The 21486-nt window shown below is 37.1% G+C and overlaps 1 protein-coding gene across 2 annotated transcripts; it reads left to right on the top strand.

Moving 5' to 3' along the window:
* Window positions 1-3120: 3120 nt before the first annotated feature.
* Window positions 3121-17483, top strand: LOC129277528 (WD repeat-containing protein 47-like). 2 transcript variants are annotated; one of them, XM_064109981.1, is made up of 8 exons: window positions 3121-3355; window positions 4347-4952; window positions 5704-5867; window positions 6546-6715; window positions 7411-7578; window positions 8864-9001; window positions 11619-11837; window positions 12672-17483. In XM_064109981.1, the coding sequence occupies exons 1-8, from the start codon at window positions 3332-3334 to the stop codon at window positions 12815-12817; spliced, it is 1635 nt and encodes a 544-aa protein (XP_063966051.1). In that variant the 5' UTR covers window positions 3121-3331; the 3' UTR covers window positions 12818-17483. The 2 variants fall into 2 exon arrangements, with proteins under 2 accessions (XP_063966051.1, XP_063966052.1); XM_064109982.1 differs by lacking the exon at window positions 4347-4952.
* The last annotated feature ends 4003 nt before the right edge of the window (window positions 17484-21486 follow it).

Here is a 21486-nt window from a genome sequence, read left to right as displayed (position 1 = left end):
TAACAAATTTTACACAAATAATGTTTCATTTTGTAGAATCATATTATTGGATAAAAAAGGGGGATTTGAACATAGTCACTGAGGTCCTGCATGTTTGTAAAGTTTATAGTACAGTTACAGAAATCTTCTACTTTACAGGGTCTGTAGATAGAAAAATAACCAAAATAGACATGCATGTTCAGAATGTGTTTATGTGTAATTTGTACACAGTTATTCAGAAATCGGACGATAATGTACTGTCCAAGAATCTAATAATACATGTACATATAGGCACTTTATTGAAGCAGGTGAATTGTGGTTCAGCATTAATTATGTAGCTTTATTGAATTCAGTGAGGCTGACACATGGCCTGGCTGGTATATCAACTGATTTGGGCCGTTATTGACTGTGATACAAGGTGATGGCCAAGTGAGGATCATTTGCCTTCAGGTACATTGCATAGCAATGGATGTAACCCACTACATGAAGGTGCTTTCAGACTCACCCAGTCACCCAAATTCCTGTAAATTATAATTTTGTTCAGGCCTCAAAATAACCAGTAACCCTTTCGGGGTATTAAAAAAGTGTAAGTTCTCAAAGACTTTAAGAGCATGCATGGACTGAGCAGCAGATGAGGCATGCACTAAAAGGGATGATCCAGGCTGGAGATTTATATATCAATAAATAGAGTAAAATACACAAAGTAAAATGCTGAAAATTTCATCAAAATCGGATAACAAATGATGAAGTTATTGAATTTTAAAGATTTGCATTATTCCGGTGAAACAGTTCTAGGCTTGTCTTTTTGAATATTCATTAAATGGGCTGATGATATCATATCCCCACTTGTTCTTTTGTATTTTATTATATGAAATTAGGTATATTCAAAATATAATGAACTATAAAAAAACAATTGGATTGACAACTGATTATTGCATTAGTTATTTGTTGCCACAACTTATTTCATCATAATGGAGACATCATTTAATACACATGTATGAAAAAATGAAAAAAAAAAAAAATCAGGGATTTATAAGGAATTTGCTCTCACACTGAAAAAAATAAAGACTTACCTGGTATTTTAGATCAGGGTAGATTCCTAGAGCATAAATTAGCAAGTATTTTCAGTTTTCAAGTGGTCTGAAAGCACCTACTATCAGTCTCGGTGTCTGGAGCATGACTCATCCAGGTTGCACTGATTTTGAGTTGTTCAGAATCTGAGGATGTTTACATACAATAGACAATGTACATGTACTTGACTTTGATCCCGGGGGGGGGGGGGGGGGGGCACTCAGTACATAATGCATAGTGGGTATGTGCGGCGGAGGGGACCCCCATTTTTACACTCAAATTTCCGTTCCAAGGCATAGCATTTTTGTCTTATTGAGAAAAAGAACAAAGAAAGCTGCTCCAAGGCATAGCATTTCCTTCTTATCGAGAAAAAAGAAGAAAGAAATCCGCTCCAAAGCTTCGCATATTTTTCGTTACGCCGTTCCGGTCGCATTGATCTGCTACAATTTTGGTGAAAAGCGGCCGTAGAGCGCTTTTCGACCATCGCCTAAGCGGGAGCGCACCCGGCGGAGGCCGCGCTAGCTGCGTCATGCACGATTGCCCGTTCCATAGGGATGCATACGCACTCACAGAGATACGGAGATCCGTTCCGAGGACCCCCGTTTTCACAAACATTTGTAGTTCCAAAGCCCGTTCCGAGGACCCTCCTTTTTACAATAAGCCCGCTCCAAGGCCCCGTTTTTTGCCTCGCCCGCGGCACACCCCTACCACTTTTTTGGTCGAGTGCCCCCCCCCCCCCGGGACTTTGATGTGCGTGCTGCAGCCACTATTATAGATTCATCAAGTAAATTATAGAACAAGACTATGCTAGACTGTTGGTACATGTACTGCCATTATTACTTTAACTCAAAGAAAATATTATGAATATTTGTTAGGATATGAATTATCCAGCTACATGTATAGCACATGATATTCCCAAAAGGTTAAAAAAAAATGTCTGCTTGACTTACGTCGACACATTCCTTGTACAACATATTCATGATTTGGGTATTCAGGAAGGGACAAGGGTTGAGTTCAAAGAAAAGTAACCTGAGTGTGTCAAAAGTGATTTTCATGTTTACCAGACTATTAAAACTGGAATTCTCATTACATTCAGTCCAGAAGTATTCTCTGTTATCAGTATGTCCTTATTATTATATATTTAGGTTCACACTTGAAACAAAAAGGAGAAATGAGTCAGGTTTTGTTCTGACTAAAATAAATAAAACTAGTATGCACTTGTATTAAAGTCTATACATGTATATGTACATGTATATTGTGCTTTTAAATAGAAATACACAGAGATACAAGTGTTTCAGTTTATAACCCCCCCAAAAAAAAATAATTTCACTCCAATTCACAAATTTGCTATATAGACCATAACATAATCCCATGCACAGGGCCAAGATGAAGATCTTTTTTCATATTACATTTTTTAGTTTTATGATTTATCAATTTAGTTATGTTAGTATCATTTATCAACATCATCAGCTTCATTTAATATACAGTGTACACCTTGGGAGCGTTTCATGATAGGACTTGTCGGACGTTTTATCCGACAAGTCCTATTTTATCCGACTGTTACTATAGTAACAGTGCTTCTCAACCAATCAGAATCCAGGAAAGTTGTCAGATCTGACAACTTGTCGGACAAAAATATTGATGAAACGCCCCCCTTATCTACTAAGTGTTGGGTCTTTTATGTAGAAATCCTGGAAGAATCTTTCATCACTGTCATCATAATCATTCATATACCGTGTAACATGTAGTGCTTCACAAGGGACTTGGATATTGTTATCCTGGCTTTTAATAGTCCATCAATCCTTTTACAGCACTCAAGCATTTCAACGAATGAGTTCCTGCCAGGTACCCATTTATACCTTTTATACTTGGGTTGAGAGCAGCAAAATTTTGATAAATTTCTGGTTGAATGAAATTATGCCATCGCTGGGATCAGAGAAAACAAAGGGGAATAGAGGGGGAGAGGTAGCTGCCTTTGTTTATTAGGTAGATACAATGCTTTTACAAGGACATCTCATTTTAATTCGGTGGTGTTTTTGTTTTGTTTTTATTTATCTTTAAATATCAGCAACCTGAGGTGCGGAACTCTTCAGCCGCTGCTTATGAGGATTTTCGTCAGGATCGCGAGAGGGCTCAGCGTGAGCTCCAAGAGAGGGAGCAACGCAGGAAACAACTAGAGGACGAGTTGACTGGAGGAAGCAGTGCTCCAGCAACTGCTCCACCCGCCACGGCTCCAGGTGTACAGGGAGCTGTCCAAGGCAATGGAGTGACAAGCACCCCCATGACTGGGGCCTCAACCAGACAGGTAGGCATGGGGGAGACAAATCAGTGTTATTGAAGAGGATTAAGAACTCACTGCATTAATAGTGCAGTAGGTTCTTAATGTGCATTGCCATTTAATGTCCTATCTAGGGGATAGATAAAGCATCTCATGTGGCTCTCAAAATAAAAGTTATTCCTAAAAAGGTCATGCCTACCAACACACGGTGTGACCCCACCCATCCTCGTAAACTTATGTTATACCTCAGCCTTATTTGTCCAGAGTTGCTTGAATAAATTCAAATGTTAAGAAAATGTTGACCAAAATTGTCTCCTGCCTGAGAAAGTGTCGCCCCTTTTTTGTTGCCTCGTATCAAATGCAAACAAAATATGGATGAGCTTTATTGTCATGCCGTATCTATTAAAGTGTTGCATATCAATAGTATCTTCCCTTTAATTGAACTTCTACAATTTTCAAGTATTCGTGAAAAAAAAAGTAAATATATTTTTGAGGTATGTTTGTCCTTGTGTATGTTTATAATAATCAGTGTTTCCTCCTTTGTTGATCAAGTACATCTATACTTGTCTTAGTGATTACTTGTGCATTATTTGTGTAATAACTTGAAAGCACCTCATCATATTAATCCAGAGCACTTTAGTTTGAACATCAGTCAGGAACATTAAAACTCTTCAATGAAGACATGTATTTTCATACCCCTACTACAGGTATATGTACATTAATATAGAGATATAACACAAACATTAGATAAAAATGCCAATATACAGATCTCTGAATTTTTCTCAAGCTGTTTGCCGTGAGATAACTTCAATTTTATGTGGTGCTGTTGTGGAGATTTACTTGTAATTTGCATGATATTTATTTTGAAAGCCATTTTGTTTTAGAATATTGGTATTAAAATTTAGTTGCATGGCACATTGTGGTGATAGTGTTAAATGTTTGTCTTTTCTCCATGTATTTTCCATTTCCACCTTCTTCCCTTCAAAACATTATTTTGGGGTCAATAAAACACCACCAGGTCACACCTCCTAAGTTTACCCTGCGTCCCGCAACTGCCGTGAAATCAAGTACCCCTAAGGTCGCATACGGCATGGTAAACCATACCCCGGAGCCAGAGGCATCGCCCATTCTGAGCCGGCCCATGTCGTCCCACCAACCCCAACCACAACATCCAGTGCTACAGCAGCGTAACTCGATGCGGAACAGCCAAAGGAATGCTAGTACCAGTAGCGGGACACCTAGCCCTCAGACTCCCAATCGTCAGTTGGAGACATCCTTTGGAGAGGCATTAGGTCATGGTCGTGGAGTTTCCAATGCCACATACATTAACCAGGATCCTGTGTTTGATCCGCCACGAGTCAACCAGTCGTCATTACCACAGCAAGTGCCTCAGAGGCAACAGCTATACGAGACGTCTAGGTCGGACCAGTATAGGTCCCAGCCACAGCGGATACCCCAACAACAGAAGCAACATGATCAAAAGCACTTTGGGGCTGGGTCACCACTGGGTGATACTTCAAATACAGTGCAAAGAATCAGGAACAGTTCTCCTGCTGCTGCTGGTCAGCGGCAGTCTCCGAGACAGCATCTCATTGATAACAATGTGATAAATTCGGGAACTAAGGTACTCGTGCATGTATACATTGGTCATTCCAATCCCATCCATACATGTACATGTATGTGTGAGTTGGATCAGTTTTGTAAGATATGGGTTCACTCCATCGGCAAACAGACCCTTCAGCATCATAAGAGCAAATGACCAAGAACAAGTTGCCTTTATTGAATGTGATGCATGCTCTTGTTCAATTGTCTTGTAAAGATGTCAAAGTAGACAGTGCATGTTTCTTTGTGTTTTTTTTTTTTTTTTTTGGTGGGTTGCTTTTTCTTTTCTATGAAATGTTATTGTTTTGGTTGCCGTGACACAAATTATCCACGACTAGCACTCATGTACATGTATGGTGTGAGAACTCTAAACCTCATCTACATGTACGTTGTTCATTTAACCTTCATGTAATTGTTTGTACCTCCCAAAATTGTTAAACTCGTATATGTTTAATAGAATCTTTATAATTAATTTTGCTAGCATGAGTATGTGTATGTAATCTTTTTCTAATTTATCTCCTTTTTAATCACGGAAATATCACTTCAGGATTTTGCCTGATTTTAGTCCTTTTAATACAGGATTGACATTTTATTGTTCTTGTACAGCACATAGGCTTTTGTATAATCTGGCTTCTTTTCAGACCTAGTGACTAAAACTGACTTCTATCCCTACATGTGATACTCTAATGATTACAATTATTTTCTACCAAACAGAATGAAAACTATACACATTATAAAAAATTTGATTATTTATATATTTTTTTTTAAATCAGGAGGGCATCAAGATTTGGAACCCTACATGCCATGCGGTCAGTAGTCTAGAAGATGTCCAAGCTATCCGGGCTGTTACGTTTGACCCGACAGGCTCTTTCTACGCAGTGGGTTCCAATTCAAAGACACTCCGGATTTGTGTTTATCCAGATTTAACAGCATCAAGGTATAGTCAAAATAATACTTTTTACTTTATAATCATTTTCCGTTGGGATAGTTACAGTTTATTCTAAAACATTCAAGCACATGTCATGAATGTTACTTCTTTTGAGTGCGCCACCAAGGAACCATCACTCCCTTTCCTCATCATCTTTTCCAAGTACGACCCAGATACTGTTATCTTTAGAATTATTTGTACTCATCTTTTACTTTATGTTTTGGTCTGGTGCATGTGTATCCTTAAAAGAAAATTAAAAAAAAGAATTTTATTTGCTATCATGGAATGAAAGATTATCCAAAGCCAAACTCTGGTGCATCTTCACTTGCAAATAAACTGAATGACTCAATATATATTACTAGTACTCTACATGTATCTCACAAAAAATATGACAGTGGACTCAAAATTGTTATCTTAGGATACAGGCATGACCTGCTAATTGTATTTTTCATTACAAAAAGTCCCAAGATTGTTCTGATTTGGATCATTCTAATTCAGATCAAGGTCTTGTACTATGTATTAGCATAGATCATTTACCTAATTCTTAGTCTTGAGCTAGCACACTCTGTTCAAGAAATGAACAATTATAAATTTTGATATCTATTTATGTTAAACCCTTCAGAAGTAGCAGGATAATTAAAAAACTCATCTTTGTTAATGTATCATAATTATTGTTAATGTTCACAGTGTTGGAGGTAGTGTACAGCAGCCTAAAGTCTTATTTAAAAGGATGCGACATCACAAAGGTTCTATCTATTGTGTTGCATGGAGTCATACGGGTAACTTAGTCGCTACTGGGTCAAATGATAAACTAGTCAAGCTGGTCCGCTTTGATCCTGACAAGTGCAATGCTAGTGGTGAGTTGGATTTGGTCATATCAAGGCTCCTTTTTTCAAGGAGTTTTGATTCATTTAAATTGCAAGATTTCAAATTGATCTAAATCCTAGGATACAAAAGTTGATATGAATCTTTATCTCAAAAGATGAAGTTAATTTAATAACAAGTGTTAACCCTTTGAACCCTTAATTATTTGGGGCAGCCATGACCCATACCTTGAATTGTTTGCACATGTAAACCTCATTCACAAAATCCCATGATTCGGGGCCCAAACGGCACCTTCCCCCACTGATACCCGGCCTGTCCCGGCTGAAGTTGTTTAGCTTCTTGTAGACCTACATATAGTCTACCGAGATAAATATTATCGTTTGTGTCTGTTTTAGGCCCAAAATCACTGCTCCAGGCCCAAAATCACTGCTTTGACTAAAGTCAGATTTATCAATAGCTTCCCCATAGTCAGCAGGTGACTCGTCGTGTATTATTGCACATGCCACATGAGTTGTAATTCAGAATTTAAAATTGATCTCAACCATGTGCTAAGAAACATGTGTTTAGATCACTATCAGATGCTGAGAGATAGGAGTTAGGTTCAGTCTCAATTCATACAACTCAAAATTTTATGTTAACTTTGTATGTGCATGTACTGTATACATTTGGGGGTTTCCAATTTAAGTAAATAAATTGAACTTGATTTTGAACATCATCTCATCATTAGGACCAGATGTTGATCTGTCGTTCCATGATGGAACAGTTCGGGACCTGGTCTTCCAGAAGGACAGTCCTAGTGGGACTACCCTTATCAGTGCTGGGGCTGGTGATTGCAGTATCTACCTGACTGACTGTCAACAAGGTCAGCCTGTACACGCAATGGCTGGACATACAGGTTAGTGAGAAAATAGTTTCCTATTGTATTAAAAAATATTTGTGTCAATTCCTTGCTGAGACAGGCATTCATTTTTTCCATCATTGGAAATTTTGGTACTCAGATTTATGTTAAGAATCAAATACTGTTTCATTCAAGTACACACATGGCATGCTTTTGAATAAGTTTCAATATTTTAGAATTTTTGCTGTGTCAGGTAGCCATTTAAAATCCTTGTTCAGCAGATCTTCTGATCTTCTATGGGTTGTCTAGCCTAAGGGTGTTAAAGGGATGGTCCGGGCTGAAAATATTTATATCTTAATACATAGAGTAGAATTCACTGAGCAAAATGCCGAAAATTTCATCAAAATCGGATAACAAATAATAAAGTTATTGAAGTTTAAAGTTTAGCAATATTTTGTGAAAACGGTCGTCATGAATATTCATTAGGTGGGCTGATGATGTCGCATCTCCACTTTCCGTTTTCTTATGTTACTACATAAAATCATATTTTTTTCATTATTTCATACTTGTGTGAATAATATGTCTCTCTTATAATGAAAAAAAGTTGCAGCAATAAATATCTAATGTACTAAATCAATTGTCAATCCAATTTTTTAGTTCTTGGAGGAAAAAAATTGAATAAACCTAATTTCATATAATAAAATACAAAAGAACAAGTGGAGATGTGACATCATCAGCCCACCTAATGAATATTCATGACGACTGTTTTCACAAAATATTGCTAAACTTTAAACTTCAATAACTTTGTTATTTGTTATCCGATTTTGATGAAATTTTTGGCATTTTGCTCAGTGAATTCTACTCTATTTGTTAAGCTATAAATACTTTCAGCCTGGACCATCCCTTTAAGCAAATCCATATAGATGATTAAATACCTTTGTAGTGTATCACAAATGAGATTAAACCGTTCTTGTTCCAATGGTAATTTGAAAAAAAAAAAGCCTTAGATCCACTGCTGGTAGTAGGGGAATTGCCTTTAATGTTAATTTCATCTTTTGATCAATCAACTCCAGGGGGGTGTTTCACAAAGATTTAAGTATGACTTAGAGCCGCACTTAAATGCATAGTTGCGCTCGGTATAAAAGGCTTGACCGCATTGGTCAGATCATGCCAAGAGGACGCGCACTACTGCGTATTGATCAATAAGATTGCGCGTTGCATATCATGTACGCGTAGGGATTTAAGTGCGATTTAAGTCATACTTAAATCTTTGTGAAACACCCCCCAGGTTTACTAAAAAAATATCACTTTCCAATCTGGTTTGTCTCTGTCTCTTCTACAGGTCATGTACTCTCTCTATACACATGGTCTGGTCACATGCTGGCATCAGGGTCTCAAGATAATACTGTGAGACTATGGGATGTTAGAACACCTCGATGCATCCAGATTATAGGCTCACCAGGGTCTGATAGTGGTGAAGGTACTTAGTGGTTTAAACTTAGATGTTGCTTTAGTGTGTGTGTGTTGATGTTGAGACTATGGGCTGTTATTAAGACTATGGGATGTTGTGCACCTCGATGCATCCACATACCTGCCAACCATTCCGATTTTGGCGGAATTATACCGATTTTTTAGCCTCCATTCCGAATTCCGAATTTTTAAACCAAAATTCCGATTTTTAGGTCAATCAATATAGTGTTGAAATTATTGAAACGGCTGTATGATGCGACTAACGCATAAGCGGCTGTAACATACGACTAACGCATAAACAACTGGGGCGCACGGCTAAGTGCTAAGTGCACAGTTCCATTACAATTGCATGTGAAAATTACGAGCAGCGGCCACAGCGGCGCGGCCGATATTAGCGTTGACTTCCGGAACAAAATGGCGGCTGACATCGGCTCGCGAAAGTGCCAGTTTTCAGTGAGGACACGTTTTCAAAATCCACGAACATCAGAAAAACCGTGAAAAATTCACTTTTTTAGACCCCTTGTTTCCTAACTACGATGTATAGAATTAAGGATGGTGATATTTTTGACACGAAATATGGTGATTTAGTAAGAAAATTTCACTTTTTATTCGAGGTTTTGCTCTTTTCGCCGGATGATTTTGTATTGTGGAATGAGTTAGTGAATGAGTCGTGTACTGGTGTCTAGAGTGTGTTGGTAATATCATTGATGAGTCTGCTTACCGGCGCCTGCTTACCCGGCCGATCGGCCGCGCCGTGCACATCGGGAGGCTCTGCCGCAGTTACTCAAGTTTATCCCTACGCAATGTTAAATTGATCTGTACTTTATTTTTTCGAATAATTGTCAAATTTGTGAGAAAGAAAGCGGCAATTATCAACTTTCGAGTCAAGTTGATCCATCGGAGCCGAACGCCAAATCTACTTGCTTCGCTTGCCTAAACTCCCGGCGCCCGAGTTGCAGCGCCTCAGCCTCCCAGTCTCATCGGCGCACCGCAAGTGCAGTGGTGGGTGCGGGTCGGGCGTATTCCGCCGTATTACTTCGGCTCCGTTTTTGTCATGGCTGAAAATATGCTTTCTTATGCCAACAAGCACTTATCTAATAAAGGTTATGATATAACCTTGTCCTCAGTCACTACTCCTGTGTGGTGAAATATAAACATGAATAAGATGACAATGTTTGGCTTATTTTGATGCATATGATAGACTTGATATAATTATAAATGATAAATAAATGTTCTGGATCTGGATGTATACGATGCAGGGCCCTCCTGGGCATAAACGCATCGGGTGAGAGAGGGCGGGGTGAGGATTAGAAAGCTCTGTCAATGGCCTTCTTGAATGAGCTTGTCGATGTTGAGTTGATGACAGCGTCACTCAAGTGATTCCATCACTTGTTAGATTTTTTTGCACTCAGTTTTTAATACAGTAGGCTAGGCCAACTTGAATCTGAATTAATGATACAAAATATCCCTTGGCCCAAAACTCAATTGAATTCTTGAAATTAGTTTTTTTCTGATTAAAAAGAGAATCTTTCCAGAAACTTTCCAACAATAGAGGGCCTTACAAAAATATGCTCAAAATCAAATTATTCCTAAATCTATATAGATTTCAATGAAAACAAATCACACCTGAATGAAACTGGGTGTATTTTTTTGTCACAAACGTGATATCTTAAAGACCCTTGTTTTAATGTTTGATTGATAAATGATATTATATTACATATAAGTAGACTAACGTTACATGTAGGTCATCCTGTGGTATGGTTAAGAGGGTAAATTTGCTTTAAAAAGGGTAGGGAAATGCTACTTTTACATGCAGAAAATGCAGAGTCCCTACCATGGGAGGGGGAAACCATCTCGCGCGCGACCCGCTCGGCGCCCTCGTGACTTTGATACTGATTTTTTATTATCAAAGGTTGGCAGGTATGCATCCAGATTATAGGCTCACCAGTATCGGATAGTGTTGAAGGTACTTAGTGGTTTAAACTTAGGTGTTGGTTTGGGTGTTGATGTTTGTGTTTGCATTGAGACTTTGGGATGATGTGACATCTCAATGGATTAAGATTATAGGCTCACCGGGGTCAGATAGTGGAAAATACTCTACAATGTACATGTACCACACTTATAAATGGGCAATTCAAGTAAGCTGTTAATATTGATGTTGAGACTATGTGATGTTAGGACAGATCATAGGCCCAACAAGATAGTGGTAAAGGTGCTTTATATGCACACCCTACATATATGTGGAAGGAACATTGTGGCCCAGTGGATTAGTCTTCTGACTTTGAAAAAGAGGGTCGTGGGTTTGAATACCAGCCATGGTGTAATTTCCTTCGGCAAGAAATTTTGACATGTTGACATTGTACCTGGCAGGAATTTATTCCTTGAAACGCTTCCGTGCTGCAAAAGGCAGCAGGGCTGAAGCCAGGGTAATAATATAAAGTCCTTTGGAAGCGCATAGGGACATTATTTCATAATGTGATATGCGTTATTTTTATTATTATATCATGCATATATTGAATGGACAGTTTAAATTCAAGAACTAAATGGAATACAGGTGTTGAATCCCCCGTAAAAATATAAAGCTTGAGACTCTTATTTTACCTTCTGATTTGGTGTTTTGCTCACAGGTAGTGGAGCTGCTGCAGTAGCTGTTGATCCCTCCTGTCGACTCCTTGCATCAGGGCATGAAGACTCATCCTGCATGTTGTACGATATACATGGAGGACGCCCTCTACAGACGTTCAAGTCCCATAGTTCTGACATCAGATCCCTCAGATTCTCGCCACGCAACTTCTACTTGATGAGTGGGTCATATGACTGTACTATCAAACTCGCGAATCTACAAGGTAGCATTTCTTACTCTGTGTCACTGTATCTTTCATTATATGGGCGATTTCATAAAAAAGCCTTTCACTATGTCGAACCCCCATTTATCATCTAAAACTTCACTTCATGAACAGCTTAAGCTATGATAATTTGAGAGCTTTGCAACTTGTGAACGAGAAAACAGAGGCAAATCAGTTCAGGAAGATATATATGGAAATGACCATGTGGGAATTTTAAATGCATTATTCTCATAAGAAATCCCATTTAATTAGATGCTGATCCACATGATGATGATGATCCACAGCATTTACATTGTGCCATATATAAGTTAAAAACATTCATAGGTATAGGCTCATCCAATAAGTTAATCACTACACATATGCCGAAATAAGTGAGTTTGAGAGATGGTTTAAAGAGTTCTATGCTGTCAATTTCACGAAGTGAAGAGGGGAGGGAGTTCCAAAGGCGTGGAGCAATAGAAGAAAAGGCACGGTCTCCAAATCCCCTTTGGTGTGTGATGGGTACATGAAGAGTGACACTTGTACCAGATGAGCGCAAGCCAGGACGTACACGGAGATCTATAAGGGAGATGATTTTATGAGAATACAATTGTACAAAATATTTTTAATCTGACCTAGCATGAGAATGGGTCACCAGTTGTGCCTAAAGACATGTACATGTATAATATTAATACAGACGGCTTTATGAATTATCCACCATTAGTATCTCTACTTTATTACTGAGACTCCACCATATTAATGTGATATTTTCATTAACTTTATTTCTTCCTTCTCTTTAATTTCTTTATAAATTACTTCATCATATAATTCATTTATTCTGTATTCTGACTGTAGGAGACATCACACAAGCCATTCCTTCAGCAACCATCGCAGAACATCGGGATAAAGTCATCCAGTGTCGCTGGCATCCTAGCGATCTTAGCTTCCTGACATCTAGTGCTGATAGGACAGTCACGCTATGGTCTATGGACAATCCCTAACAGCATTGGTTTCATTTTATTGTTGACTATGTGAAGTAGAGGAGCGATATTTGGCTAGCCTGTGAGATTAGTGTGTCTTTCTGTTGGCACCGTGACATAAGTCAGGGCCGTGTCTTTCAGCATGAATCGTGCAAGTGTCTTGTCATCTCTAACACATTTTCATTATTGACAAGAAAATTGATGATTCTGAGAAAACACTTTGAAAGCACTCTGACAAGTGTCTTTTCATTGTAATCCTCACATTTCATTCAAGACAAAATCAAAGGGCAATTTGAAGAAGCCACTCTGAAAGAAAAAGGCATCTTTTCAGCACTAATCCTCATACTGCTTTATAGACAAAACAATGAGCAATCCCAGAATAAACTACTCTAAAAGACGCTGAGTGGGATTCCTGCTAAAATACATGGCACAGAGTTTGGCCAAGGTGCCCTAGGAAGAGTGCAATTGTTTGAGTTTTGTTTTGCTTGTTGATTATTGTGATTTCAAACTGTGTGACTCACCCAAAGATATCACATTCTTACATAGGATATGAATGTCTATCAGGAGTGTATTTCTCCCTTTTTATTGTAGTAGTTTTTATGATGTAAAAGTTCATTCAGGCATGATGCGACAAAGTTTAGTAACGTCATATTGGATTTTCATTTTAAAAAGGTCAACATTTTTGCTTTCTTGCCTGCAACTTTTTACAAATTTTGCTCCAGATGGCAAGTTGTTCTCCTCAAAGATATCTGCTCATCATGCTGCTGATATATTCTAAAGATCTGAAAAAGTAAAAGAGATGTTGCTGAGCTTGTTATGCCTTGTCTGAACATAGTTACAGCTGATAAGTATATACAGTGGCGGGTTCAGCTGGGGCACAAGGGACACGAGCCCCTCTATATTGGCAGTCACCCACTGCACATGCCTATTAATTTATCTAAGTGACAGAAAATTGATGTTTTCCCCCCTTTTTTTTCTAATTTGCTCTTCGAGCTCCCGCTACTTCAAAATCCACTGATATACAGTATTTGATCAACTTTTCATTTATGGCTTGATTGAGATTCTTTGTGGCTCATGTGTAATATATATATCAGGGTTCTATTAGTCATTCAAGAGTGTTGACTTCACTGCCTTTAGTCTATGTATTAGCATTAATACCATTGTTACTCATGAATAACAACACCTTTGTAATGCTTCATCATTATGAACTGAAATTGTAAACAATTTTAATTTGCCCACCAATGAATGATGGAAGCATTCTGTACCACATACCCCAAATTATTAAACTAAGCATTAACATTTGTTTTGAATTTATTGTGTATCTTATTGGGCTTTTTCCAATCCAAATCACCTTTTATCAAAATGTGTATCAATAATTATTATTATTCTTCAAAGCAAAATGGAATGTAGAATGTTTTGCTTTTTTTTCAAGTAATCACTGCAAACATGTACCTTTTTTACCATTTAAACTCAACATTTATGAGAAAACGTACTCATTCTATTAAAAATACACATATACAGTATTTTCTGCTGTAAGAAAAGTCATCAAGTATCAACCCAATCACCATTTATGGATAGTGTGTACCCAGTAACCTATTTTTTTATGTTGAATACATACAGATATCTATCATTAAGCAGTAGAATAGACTAACCTCAAGCATGTTAAGGAAAGTAACCACCAAATTTATTCACATATTAATAACTGTGTATTTGTCTGTAAATATATATTTTGTTTGGACTAAAAGCAAATATAACCTTGACTTGAAGCCAGCAACCTTGCCATGTTTGTTTGTACCAAGCTGCCCAATTTTCTCAAGTCGATGAATTGTACCGGTCAACCAGGGCGCCCCATCTTACAAAGAGTTGTGATTGATCTGATCAACCTCAACTATGGAAAGCCAGCAACGCAACCATCTAAAATGCATGTTCATTTTAAAAAATTGTAGATATGATGTATATTCATACATTCATCGTTTTCTTGACAATTTGGCATGTTTGCCTTTGTTTACAAAGGACATTTTGCAAATTTCCTGAAAAAAAAATTATGACATTGGTTGATTTTCATATACTTGAGATTGATCGGATTAATCGTAATTCCTTGTAAGATGGGGCCCACTGCCGAGGGTGGTGTCATAAAGCTGTTTGTAAAGAAAGTTATGAACGACTTAACGGACAACTTGGTACCCTTCCTTGAGTCCTAACTGAGATTGTTAATCATTTTGATACCCATCAGTCAAGAGTTGACATTATATAGGTGTTCATGAAATTATAATGAATTTCTATGATAGATATCTTTGATCACACAGCATGTATTTTCCCGGCTACCTCTCCTATATTGTCATTTTATTTGTTCATTATCGTTTTCCATTTTCATTATGTGTTGATTTCAGCACCCATGCCATTCCACCTCTGAACCTCATATCTCACCCCAGAATGGTATACTACCACCTGTTCTGGGGCCCGTTGCAGAAAGAGTTGCAATCAATCGCAACTCTAAAAATCATGCGCAACTTGATTTTCAACCAATCAACAGCGCGCATTTGGGACTTGCGATTTATTTTTTGTCTTGCGTTTAAACACAACTCTTTCTGCAACGGACCCCTGGACCCACTTTGTCCACTTTCTGTTTGATCTCATCCCACATGATCTAAATTCTAGTTATCCTTGAACCAGTTCATTTGCTAACCATTCGGTGTAATCAGCATTTAGCCCATTTACCATTTTGTGAATTTCCAGGTAGGGCCTAGGCTGTAGCCATTTTGTCTGATAATTACTTGGTCTAACCCCACTACATGTAGTAAATATGAATAGATCAACTGCTTATGAACCAAATTTCATTTTGACTAAGTGTGAAAAAATAATTCCTTGTTGGCATCATCATCAACCAGGATATTTCATATATTGAGGAATATATTTATGGATGTTGTGCATTGCTACTATTTATGAACACAATTATGGCAAGAAGTCTTGTCGTGAATGTACAATTGTGTATGAGCCGTTTTTCTGAGCAATCACTTATTTTTTTGTCATGATACATGTAATTTTTTTATAACTAAAGTCATTACTGTAATTAGGACATAAACAGTATATATTTTGTCTTAAAAAATTCAGAGCCAACTATTTACATGTGTTCATAGTCTCCTCTTGAAAATATACATGTAGTTATTTGACAAATATCAAAATAGTGAAATTGTAGCTTCTCTTTCCATTATCACATTTAAAGGATAAGTAGTGTTTGTGAAGGATTTGTGACTGTCTCCTTTCTTCACTTAGCACCCAATATTACATTATATGATACATTTTCAAGTATAGTAGACAGTTGATTGTATTGGTTGTTAAGTTGGTAAGCAATGTAATAGTGCCAAACATTACACCAATTAAAACACATCGTGCTGCAAGCTTTTGAACAATACAAAAGCATGTCTCACATGTTACATTGCATATAACTACATAATTAAAACAGCTTTTTCTGTCTTGATCATACACTCATTCATTTTTTAATTCATATATCACTAAGCCTTGGATGTGAAGTATTTTAGAAGTTGAATGAAAGATGTAGATTCTGTGTAAGAGTATCCCTTTGCATTCAACAGTAACACTTAAACCATGATCAGCACTGATGTTTAGTATTGTTAATTATATGGGTACTTGTTCAAACAATCATCGATACAAATGTTTTATGTATTCCATGATGTCATATCACACTGCCCCTTATATTTAGCCATCTATCAAGAAAACAGTGACACTATAAATGAGGATAGAATTTCGTAGGAAATAACGTTGATAAAGTATTGCATGAACTCTCCTCTGTAGACATGTTTCCAAACCCCTCCTTTTTCTGTAGTGATTCATTCATGTTTTTCCAGATTCAAAGTTTGTGTGAATGCACTTGTTTTAATTCGAACACCTGTACCTGTATTGTGTAGAATCACCACTTAGGGGTGTTGCAAAAAACTTTGCAATCCATATTTTCAATCGATTGCAAACTTCTCTTGCAAATTTGCAATTGATTTCATAGATCAATTTTAGCTGTTGCAAGTCATTTTACGCTCCTTGTTGCAACAGAAAAAAATCAGCAATCATTTGCAATTTTGCGATCAGTCACAAGACATGTGATTGATTTGGGGTTCTGAAATAGGATTTGCAATTAATTGTAATGCCCAGTTAGACTTAATGTATAGGAGATAGATTATATCTTGGTATTATCTGTAATATATAGATGTTATCTGTATCATACATGAAACGTTATATTTAGCATTTGTAAATACAAAATAGACATGTGTATGTGTATTATTGTCTATAGCAAACATCAAATTGTTATGCATATCACAGAGTAAATGCACTTTACACTGCAATCTAGATAAAAACAAATGTTTTTGTTTTATTTTTTTTGTAGATCTAAATACATGTATATATTGTGGACAGTTTATTTTCAGGGGCCAAACCATGCTTTCTATGAATTTATTTCTCTATTTGCTTTGCTTTGATTTGTTATCCTGTGCATCTGTTTTATTTTCTTTTTTCTTTTGAACTGACATATTTTGGTCTTGATGACACTGCCTTTTCATTTTGAATGCTTGTTTTTCAGGTTTTTAGAAATTTCAATTTTGTTGTGAATCATTTATTTATTTATACAAATATTGATTTGATTAAAATAAAGGCATTAAATGCTTGCAGAATGCTGAAACATCTGGTGTTATGTATAATGTTTTGAAAGTCTTTATTCTTTTGTCTCCAATGTTTCAACACACATAACTGTTGTGTGGCGGCTGTGAAAAATTGAATATGAAAATTAAAGGCTCGAGTTGTGTGTGTCGGTCACTCCAGCAAAGCATTCACATTACTTCCAGTGACAGATCATCAGTCAATTTGGAGTTTGGTATCTTGGTGTGACTCTAGCCCAGGGGCGAATCCAGGATTCTCCAAGGGGGGGGGGGGGGGGGGGGCTGGGGCACATTTTCCCTGAGGACAATTTGACAAGAAAAAAAAGGTCCTCACTTTTAAAAAACCCCAACATATTCCCATATTATGCTGTAACTTTCAAAAGGGGGGGGGGGGCACACTTTTGTAAGAACGGCATATTTATATTAAAAAAGAACGACTATGGCTCTCAAAAGGGGGGGGGGGGGGATACGGCCAGATTGGCCCCCCCTCGATCCGCCACTGCTGTAGCCTAATGGGCCCAAATTCACAAAGGTGGTTTTGAAAACCGTTGGTCGAACCCATGGTCTATGCAGATTTCCTGTATAAATTACACATAATATACCATGTATATTAAAAACTGTCATACCGATGCACGATTTTGTCACAGTACGCCAAATTGACACCTGTTGCCATGGTTAAGTACGCTATTATATTCAGGAGTCCACTCTTCAAAACAGTAACTCATGAATAAAAAATAGTGTACTTAACCACGGCAACAGGCATCAATTTAGCTCAATGTGACGAAAGCACCATGGACATTTTTTAATATACGCTGTAGATTGAACTTAAGTGATATAAAAAGGATTGCTTATGCTCATTATTCACCTCAAACAAATCAAACCAAATCTCGCAATTCTTGGGAGTTAATTATGACATGATTCATGTTTTATTACATTTTCTATTTCTTTATTTCATCACATGGTGATTACTATTGTGTGTGTGTGGGGGGATTACGATCATAGTAATTTCCAATCCATTGAACAGAAACATTACATCCTGGATTCTTATGGGTACTTGATTTCTAAAATTTGTTTTTTTTTCACTTTGCAGGCCTGGAAAGTCCTTAAATTCTCCCAAAGGAGTCCTGGCAAGACCTAGAATTTTAAAATTTGCTCCCCCAAAATGAACCTCTTGATTTGATGATAAATTTTTAACAAAATGGTACAATAATTTTGTACATTTTCCTTGCTTTAAAATCCCTTGAGTCCTGAAATTCAATTATAGTCCTGGAAAAGCCTTTAATGTTTTAATGCTCAGAAAGTGTAATAACACCGGTGTCCGTATATTATATTAAGTGCTATTAGTTAACTCATTCTTATACAAGCATTTGAACATAACTCTATTTATGTCATTAACCCCAAGAGCAGGAAAGAACACAAACAGAAACACCCTAAGCTGCACTGTTTTTTGTTATATCAAAATATTTTAATATACAAGTACATGTTATCCAACATACAAACACATTCAAATATGGCTCATACTGGAAGGGGAACAAAAAGTGACAGAAAAAGTGGAGAATAGTATATTACCATGTGGTATAATCACACTTATCTATGCTCATTTGGTTGAATTCCATTTTTTATACAGCCCATTGTCTGCTAACCATCTGGTGCCCGTAATGTAGGTAGTGCAGTAACAAACAAACACTGCTCCGCCGCCGGAAAAGCGGCACTTATTGTCTCAATGCTATGCAGGCAAGACAAAAAAAATAGTAGACAATGGTATTAGAGGATCTGGTTTCCAGAACAAGTGGGCTTTGATATAAACTGACTACAAATGGAATTTAACACTGTTGTTTTCTATTCTATAAGTAGGAAATTAATTTGATGAGGCATGTTGTCGCTGCTAATTTTGGTACATGTATCTACATAATTTTATGTTGATGAAATGACTGAGGCCATTGTCTATCCTATGACTCAGGTGCAATGTGAAAGTCATACTTGTTTGCTACATGTAATCTGTGAGTTCTATCAATGTTTATGTCAATGCACACACAATTCATATTTCATGACTGTATACCAGTGCAAGTTGTATTGAAACAAAGGCATTGATCCACAAAACAGTCCTAAGTTGGACTGCCTGATACTCAAATAAAACGACTACAGAAGGTCCAGAATTCTGCCGCACGACTTGTAAAGCGTTCAAAGTTGTCGGATCATATCACCCCAGTTCTCAAGGAATTACATTGGCTGCCTGTTAGGCAAAGACTTGCATATAAAGTTCTTTCCTTGGTCTTTAAACTGAAAACCAACCAGACACCAGTGTACCTATCAGATCTTCTGGAGTTGAAGAGATCGTGTAGACCCGGTCTTCGTTCAGGGAATGTTCACCAGCTCCAACAAGTTAGAGTGAAAAGGTCCTGGGGTGACAGATCTTTTTCCGTTGCTGGTCCCCGTTTGTGGAATTCAATCCCATCGGACATTAAGTCGTGCCAGTCAAGAGAGCTATTCCACAGCAAATTGAAGACTTACCTCATGAGGGAAGCATTTCCTTAACTGTTGTGTGATAACTGATAAGGCCATTTTTTATTTTTTGACTACCAACTTAACTGATTGTGTATTTTTTCTTCTCAGTTTGTTCATTTTTATGTATTTATTGATTTCTGTTTTATATAAGTAGTTAATTGTGCGCCTTGAGTGTCATCGACAGATATGTGCGCTATACAAATCTTTAATTATTATTATTATATTATTAAGTTTCATCGATATCCCATTGAAAAAGACATAATCCCAGCACAGTCCAATGTGATGTTAATGATCTTCGTTTTGCAAAAGTGAACCTGATTATTGCTCATATCATCCAAACGAAAATAACATGTAATTTCAGAGCTTTTCCCAGAATGCTAGGTAACGTCCATGCGCAGCTAGCACTCGCCTTCTACATAAGCTTCATACTTTATTCCTCATTTGCCAAAATATGATATTGTACATTATGATGGTACAGGAATTACTAAACAAATAATTGCTATGATGATAAACAGTACCAAACAACATCCATGACTTACAGAATACTTGTATAAAGAAACCCTGAATATCATAATAAATACAAAACTTGAATAGAATGCCATCTTACAAGTCCCAAACTCCTGTCTTCTGCCCCTTCAGCTCTTTTATTACCATCTATATCAAAATGGAGTTATAAAGTTTGATACTACAGAAAAGCTGAAAATGATGCAGTACTACTACTACATTTCAACTATGGTTCAAATCAGTTGTTTCACTACTGTACATGTAACAATAGCCACATAGGAAAACAGTCACAGGGGGCGTTGAAATAAAATATTTGCAATCAATTGCAATTTTCTGATCAACTATAGCTAGAGCAAATTGAGGTTTTCTACTTGTTGCAAGATAGCATTTCATCAAGAAAGAGCTAATTTGCAATTAATTGCCAGACCTACATGTATGATTGATTTTTGGCAAAAAATTGACTTGCATTTGATTGCATGTTCCTTGCAATACACCATTATTAAGAGAGTGTGTCCTTACGCCTGCCTGCTTTGATCACAACTAATCTACCATTACAGTATGTACATGTAGGCCGCTGATCATGTCTGAGGTTCAAGAGAGTACAAATATGTTTTTTTTAATAGAAAAGAACTGAAAAAATGCATAGTTCGGGGCACTAACACCTGTATATTTGAATTAATCAGTGGAGACTTTTACACGAAAAGGTCCGTTCATGAAACACTGGATTATAATGAGTAATGTGCTTGATTCGAAATCTGGTGTTACAAAAAACATCAACAGGAATACAGACTAAAGGTGGAAACATGATGAGTGTGGTGTGAATACAACACTCTGGTGTAAAGTGTCTGGTGTTGACAATGACACCAGAAACACTGAAGATACAAGCATAATTAGTAACAATCACTTTTCTCAACAGGGTGTTTGGTGTGAAATCACAACCATTTACGGCTTTTACCTACTTCAATTTCAATTCAATATTTGATGAAAAATATACTTTAAAATGCTCAATCTGATGAT

This window comes from Lytechinus pictus, chromosome 15 (assembly GCF_037042905.1).
Source record: "Lytechinus pictus isolate F3 Inbred chromosome 15, Lp3.0, whole genome shotgun sequence".
In the NCBI taxonomy this organism is placed as follows: domain Eukaryota; kingdom Metazoa; phylum Echinodermata; class Echinoidea; order Temnopleuroida; family Toxopneustidae; genus Lytechinus; species Lytechinus pictus.
Note: the sequence above shows the minus strand (reverse complement) of the source record. Positions and strands in the feature narration are given on the sequence as shown.